The sequence below is a fragment of the Penaeus chinensis genome, chromosome 7 (assembly GCF_019202785.1).
Source record: "Penaeus chinensis breed Huanghai No. 1 chromosome 7, ASM1920278v2, whole genome shotgun sequence".
NCBI classification, from domain to species: Eukaryota; Metazoa; Arthropoda; class Malacostraca; order Decapoda; family Penaeidae; genus Penaeus; species Penaeus chinensis.
This window is the reverse complement of record NC_061825.1, coordinates 2,565,696-2,573,195: the sequence shown is the minus strand read 5'-3', so window position 1 is coordinate 2,573,195 and position 7,500 is coordinate 2,565,696. Positions and strand designations below refer to the sequence as shown.

The window sequence follows — 7,500 nt, the reverse complement described above, 5'->3', positions numbered from 1 at the left end:
TTTGTTGAATAGCGAGGCTTACTATAAATAGGAGGTACGTCTATATGAGGATACCGACTAAGGTTTTCTGTGTAGGAGATCAACACTGAGTATTATTGTAAGGAGGGTCTGTGGCGACTGAAAAAGGCTGGGCTATGGTGTAAGGACTTTTGCGGTAATAATGTGTCTCCTCTCACGCTATTACATCGGTCATTCTCGTCGTTAATTTCCTTAGTCACAGCATTTCTCTTTTATTCTATTGGCATAATCTAATGTATTCATTGATCATTGTCATCCTTATTATCATTTGCATAAGAATAATTTTAACTCCATTTGGCCAAAAAAAAGTTTCTGCGTGAGGTCGCACTTTTCAGAATCCTCCTCCTCAAAATTCCCTGTGAACCGAAGTGGCTCGCGGAAGGCACAGGAGCCCTGAGCCCTCTACGTCCCCAGTTCCCCTTTAGTACCGCATATCTTACTGCCTTCTTCTTAAATTGTATCCAGCACAACGTAACCCTCACTTTTACCCCCGCAGGATTACCCCTTAGTCGCCCGTAATGAGACGCTTACGTACGCCAGAAAGGGTCGTGCTGGTGGTTAATTCCGCTGCCAACCAGAGGCAAAACGAGCATGGTTAGCATGCCGCTCCCAAAAATCCCGCACCGGATGGCAGATGGGCAGGAAAATACACATTTTACTATCAATAGTGTAGTCTTTAATCGTAGGCCATTTTTATTACATTTTATTTCATTTCCATCATGAGAATTAGATTAAACTATTGACCACTGACGATTGCTGCCGCCTTGTGATATACCATATACTAATATCATTAGATTACAGTAGATAACCATTAAGACCATGTGATAAAAAAAAAAGTAAGGTCAAGGAATTTCACAAATTGATGCATTCCGTCTCAATATTAAAATAGGATATTTGGTTTATAAACTTGCAAGTTCGGGCAATTTATTTTATTTTCTTTCCAAAAGAGTTTGCCAAGAGAGCAAGCTTGGCAAACGGGATTCCGTATGCAAAGAATGTACGCCTCTTTCTGCCTGCAAATCCCAAAGAGGAGAGAAAAAAGAAAAGGAATTCTTATAAATGGGCAATGGCGTCCAACTGCCTTTTAGAACATGATGCAGATTTCAAATGCTTTATCAATAAATACAACAGACGAAAAAATAACAGGCTGCCAACTTGCAATGATCGTTTCAATGAAAGATCTATAATGAAACTCCCAAGTACCAGTACTTACTATGTCATGAGTTAAATCTGTCGCACAATAACATGTTGCATCTATAAAAAAAAAAATGCAAAAAAGTATAGTTGCAGAATTGACAATGTTCACTTCTTGGAATATTGATTTGCGAAAAGAAAGCTTAACACGCCAAGGTAATATCAACAATGCGTCTCATCCTCTGGACGTGAAAGTCAGTAAGTGTAGTAGTTACCCCATAATTTGATGTTATTTACTTACTTTTGCATACTTCCTGATTCTTATCTCATTTCATATTTTCTGCACAAAAGACCTGCCAGCGTTGAGACCATTATTTGCCATCGCGGTTTGATAACTGCCATTATGAATCGCAAACGCACATGCTTAGCAGGGTAATTGGGCAAATCTGCATACTTAACCCATTTTTGGACCTCCCGCACACTATTTTCGCTCAAGAGTAAGATTTCCCAAGTACAAAACAATGAAATGACTTCCGACACATAATGTTCCATGCATAATAAAGTCGAGATGCGAAACAGTGCACAGCAACGTACGGTGCATGACACGAAGTGTTGCAGCAGCACAAGAGTAGACTACCAGAGTGAGGCTTTGGAAATAATCAGTGAAACAGTATAACATCGACAATATATATGATTAATTATAGTGCAAAGAAAGATACAAAAACCAGGAGCACATGGCGTGAAGAACTATGGCAAAATCGTTAAGTGTGCCGGTCGACGTGATGTGGTTTTGTGATGGCAACCAGATCCAAATGGCAACCATCATGACACAAAATCAAGTAAATGTGTAAGTGCACGTGCATTAAGGAGTACACTGAGCGTGTAGTATGAAGTGTAAAGGTTGAATATGATTAGCGTGAGAACGGTCGTGTTGTGTTTTACCTCTTATCCTTCCATACACAAAAGGTCTCCAGCTTCTCCTGAACAGCCCTGTACCTGGGAGAAAACAGTGTATCATTCTTCATATTGTGGTCGCTAGCCTTTCTCGTGTGGCTGCGTGTTCCCATATTTTCACGGATGAAAAAAGCCCCTTGTTGCAACTGCTACCCCAACTGCCGATCCACGTACCGATGCAATTCCTTCCCATTATACTTTACCTCTCTCGTGGCAGTTAGGCAGATCTTCACGTACTGCAACACCCCTGATTTGCTGTGCGATATACTGAACTAATTCGTCTATGAACTAATAGTGTTTTTAATAGCCCTAGACTGCCTAAGGATGAACTCACCACTCTGCTGCAGCAATCATGTCCATATTACTAAGTTTATCACAGATGTACTTCCCTCCCCTCGCTTTTGACCCCAACTGCCAAATTATATTACCTTCATAAAACGTCCAAGAACGCCCATAGCGTTACACGCACCCGAGTGTCACAAAAAGCCTCCCAGCTCCGTGCCTGGTATAAGAGTGCCTTTTAAAGTCACACTGCCTTCCTTGTGTCGAATAAAAGGATCCCAGCAAAGGAACAGGTAGAAGGGTGCATGGTATAGACACACTGTCTCTCACGTGCCATATCTGAATGTGCCCAGCAGATGCCAGGGTCAAGAGTGTCTGATAGTTACACTGTCCATTTTGTGCAGTGATTTGAAAGTCGGAAAAAATCAGCTGCCCTAAAATTCCAGGAGACAAGAACCAGTGAAAGGAAAACGGCCAGAACTTACCTGGAGTCGTGGGCGTAGTGGGACTGAGCGACGCAGGGGTGGGGGACGCAGGAGTCTGAGTGGCGGTGGACCCAGAGGGGCGTGGGACACAGGTAGGTCCGCAGAGGTCGCACTCCACGCCCGCCTCCACACCTGTTGGAGATAAAACACTCGTCAACAAGACGGTTTTATTTATACGTTACAAGCCACGTCTCGTAACCTGGCAGTGGTAAATACATAGACAATGGCCAGTGGCGACACCTTTCTGCGCGGATCATTGTATTCACTAAATATGTGTATGCGAGAACGTCTCTGTCCCTCAGAGAGACAATGCTCTCATCATCATACATCTCCATACGCACGTGGACTCTCGTCTGACTAACCGACCGCTGCGATGATTTGCATTCGCCAGTTCACGGAATACGTGTCTACAATATCAGTTACCTTATTATATACATCACTTTGCATTCGAAACCGCAGACATCTTAATCACTTCACGCATAATCTTGAGAATCCACTGTTGGAACTTTCACATTCTGACATGGATTCCAATCATTCTTCCTGACGCCGACGCTCCTCAAGCAGCAAACAGGAGTCACGATCGACTTGTAAAACTTTTTTTTTTTCATTCCTTCCTTCACGGTCTCGCGACTCGGTCCACACAATACAAGTGTTCATCATATTACTTCAGCAGTAATACATCTGGCAAAATACATTTTCTCCCGAGATCATGAAACCCAAAACCAGGTTACACCGACTTACAGTATGTTTGCTCTACGTTGCACAGTGTGCCCAAAACTGCAATAATTAGGCCTATATTAGCATTACCTATACCAAACAAATACTACAGTCTTCCAGTAAAACTAGCAATAACAATGTGGTAGCATTAATTCATAATGTTAATAATTCATGAGATTAGTAATAATAGTGAATGTACTTTTCAAAATAAAATAATTGATACTAGTTTTAACAACATTAGGACGTAGCATAAGTACTATAGTAGTGAAAATTAATAACTAAAACAGTAAAAAATAACCTACACAACAAAAGACCAGGTCAGCCAGAGAAAAATAAACCTGAACACGAAGACCATCTTACAGTATAAACTCAATTAGCTTTGACATGGGTTCACGTGATTAGCATTAATGGTAAAAAAAATCTCTGACATTTTTATGGAGCCAAACGTTTCTTCGAAAATGGTCTTTAATTGTCCAAGTTCGTATCGTACGTTGAATCTTGGCCAATCAGAGGGCACGCCGGGACGATAGAGCCATTTCGCAACAGGTAGTCCCATGGGAACTCTAATGGGTATAATCAGGTTTTCACTGGGTGACTTTACGACGTGGTTTTCTCTCGTGTGTGTTTGTGTTTGTTTGTTTATGTGTGGGTACGTAAAACTGCGGGTGTGCTCGTTTGCGTGTGAGCGATATGGTGAAAGTATGAGAAGTGAGGGTGTTAACCGTGTCACGAAGAAACCCGCTGCAGCTGGGTGAATGTATATCACAGGGTGAACACATGTGAATCGAAATCCCTTCGAGAATTACAATCGTTATCGGGGTTCGCTCTTCTAAATAAACTCCTAAGCAATACTGCAACGCAGATATTAACAACGGTTCAAATTCACATTTACACCCCCTTGGACCAACTACAACCTCTCCTCTACCAAATAAAGGAACACAGTAAAAACAAGCAAACGGAAACGCTGAAGCACAATACTGTCATGGCGTGTCAAATGTGCTCCAGTAATTACGCTCCCCAACAGCCCAACTACCATTTCGTTGACGCGTGCAACAGATCGTAAGCTAAAAGGCCCCAACCGCGCCACGTATGTTTAAACACCGTCCTCCGCTACTGTTTAACGAGGCGCGGTCGCCATAGCAAGCTGCGCCCTCGCCGATCGTCTGCAGGTCATAAACCGGAGCAACGCCAGCGGCACTCGGCGCTACGGCACGACTTCCAAGGGGGGCGCGAGGGGGAGGAGGGGTGGACGCTGCGGCGAAGCGTAATTAAGCTATAACAAGAAGCGAGATTACATGGTTGCTGTTGCCTCAGAAGAATGGGAGACGGGTTAGGTTGGCTGGTGGTCAGGTGGGGCCGGCGTGCGAGGGGCAGCTTGGGACAGGAGGCGGACGGGGGCAGGCTTCGAGGGCAAGAGTCATCACGAGATACCAACAAGACGTACATGACAGATGCATAAAAATGGAAGACTGTGTCAATGAAGAAACCAGAATATAATACACAGTCAATCATCAGGATGCTCTGTGTGCGAAAACGAAGAAACCGCAAGATGGAAAAGAACAAAGGAACAAGGACAACGTACTAGAAAGTGTTAATGCGTTGGCTGATGAAAAGGGCCAAGCACCCCCACGAACATGCTCATAAGCCTTAAGTAAATAATTATTATGCCTCTGAACTGGTACTGCTGCTGCATGCTGTGACTGTGGCGGCGGTTGCTGCAGTAAGGACTGCAAGTATTAAAATCAAAACAATAATAAAATAGTAATAAAGAAGTAGAATGATCAAAATCAATGGTAAAATAGCAACCGAAATCAGCTACAATAACAATACTAGTTCTAGTAGCAGGAATTACTACGACGACGATGATGATCGTAATAATAATAATAATGATAACGATGATAACAGCAGCAGCAAACAACAATAACAATAACGATAATGAAGCGAATGATGAGACTGAAAAATAAAACCAATCATCATCACTATCGCTGCCTCATCTTCTAATCTTCGATTGCGCGAATTCTAACCTATTTACTTTATGGACAGGAACGTCCCACTACCACTTCATTAAATATTTCAAGACTGAGAACCGGCGAGACGAAGGGAGCGTGTTTCTTGCATGATGTACTAAGGGCGTGGAAGACTCCTCTCCATGTCTTCCTGATGAATAGAGGGCGTGGTTCCACCTAAGATATCTCAAGCAGATTAACAATTGCATTTAAATAAACCATTGTTGTAATAACATGTTCTTGCATAACATATACAAATCGAAATACCGTTATCTTATTTTCTCGTTCTGGTGTTTTTTTAATGTACACGTACACACACAAGGAAACGAGCGCATGTACACACGCACGCGCAATCGCATTAGCACTCACACGTAGTTTCTCTCTCTCTGTCCCTCCCAATCTCCCCCCCCCCCCCACACACAATATATATATATATATATATATATATATATATATATATATTATGTATTTATTATGTATATATTATATATATATATTATATATATTATATATAATATATATATCCATATATATATATTGTATATATACATATATGTGTGTATGTGTATATATAAACATATACATACATACATATATATGCATATATGTATAAATATAAATATGTGTGTGTGTGTGTGTGTGTGTGTGTGTGTGTGTGTGTGTGTGTGTGTGTGTGTGTGTGTGTGTGTGTGTGTGTGTGTGTGTGTGTGTGTGCGAAAACTATTTAAAATACACATCAAAAGATATGCATATATAAACATATACATATACATATACATATATATATATATATATATATATATAATCTGTGTATATATAATCATACATACTTAACCCATTCGCCCCATGTGGCAAGAATACATGTCATCCGCACTGTAATACACATTTATTTATTGTATTTACACATAGATGGCTCTACAAGTTCCTAATCACCAAATAGCCAGTTATTAGAAACTACCTATCTCACCTGTTTACCCTTTTCTTTCACTTTAAGAAAGGGTCTTTTGTATCATTCCATTGCCTAAAATATTTTAATGACAAATTAATAATCATAACATCAATAACAAGTGCCTACTGATAGACTCCTTGCCGGCTGAGCACATGTGGAGCCATCTGTTGGTAACAAAATTCACCCAAAACAACAGGGGACAACATAAATCCGGGGCGAATGGGTTAATATGTATTATATATATACTTATGTACATATATATCTATATATTCATATACATGTGTCATATAATGAAAAAAATAAATATATTTATGGGTGTGTACATAAATACAAAATGCATATACATATATACATATACATATTATATACATAAACATATATACATATACATATATATGAACATATATGTACACATACATATACATAAAAACACACATATAAAAATACATATATATACACACCTATATATGTATATATACACAAGTATAAGCATATATGTATGTATAAATATATATTATACACATATATAAACATATATATACAAAAAACATATATACACATTCCATATGTATACATACATATATATACATACATACATGTATATACATACATACATATACATACATATCTATACATACATATATATACATACATACATACATATACATACATACATATACATACATATATATACATATATACATACATATTTATACATATGTACATACATATATATATACACATGCAAATACATACAAATATATATATATGTGAGATGGAGAGGTGAGGTGAAGGGAGGTGAGATGAGGGTAGGGGGAGGGGGGAGGGAGAGGGGGGGTAGAAAGGAGGAAGGGATGGAGTGCTGGGGGTAGAGGGGGGGAGGGAGAGAGAGAGAGAGAGAGAGAGAGAGAGAGAGAGAGAGAGAGAGAGAGAGAGAGAGAGAGAGAGAGAGAGA

General features: G+C 40.0%; 1 protein-coding gene across 1 annotated transcript in view; it reads right to left on the bottom strand.

Moving 5' to 3' along the window:
- LOC125027286 overlaps positions 1-7,500 on the bottom strand; it is a 359,951-nt gene that overhangs the window by 34,405 nt on the left and 318,046 nt on the right. Inside the window, exon 20 of the mRNA XM_047616260.1 lies at positions 2,874-3,005. Coding sequence (XP_047472216.1) covers positions 2,874-3,005 — 132 coding nt within the window. The remainder of the gene's footprint in view (positions 1-2,873; positions 3,006-7,500) is intronic.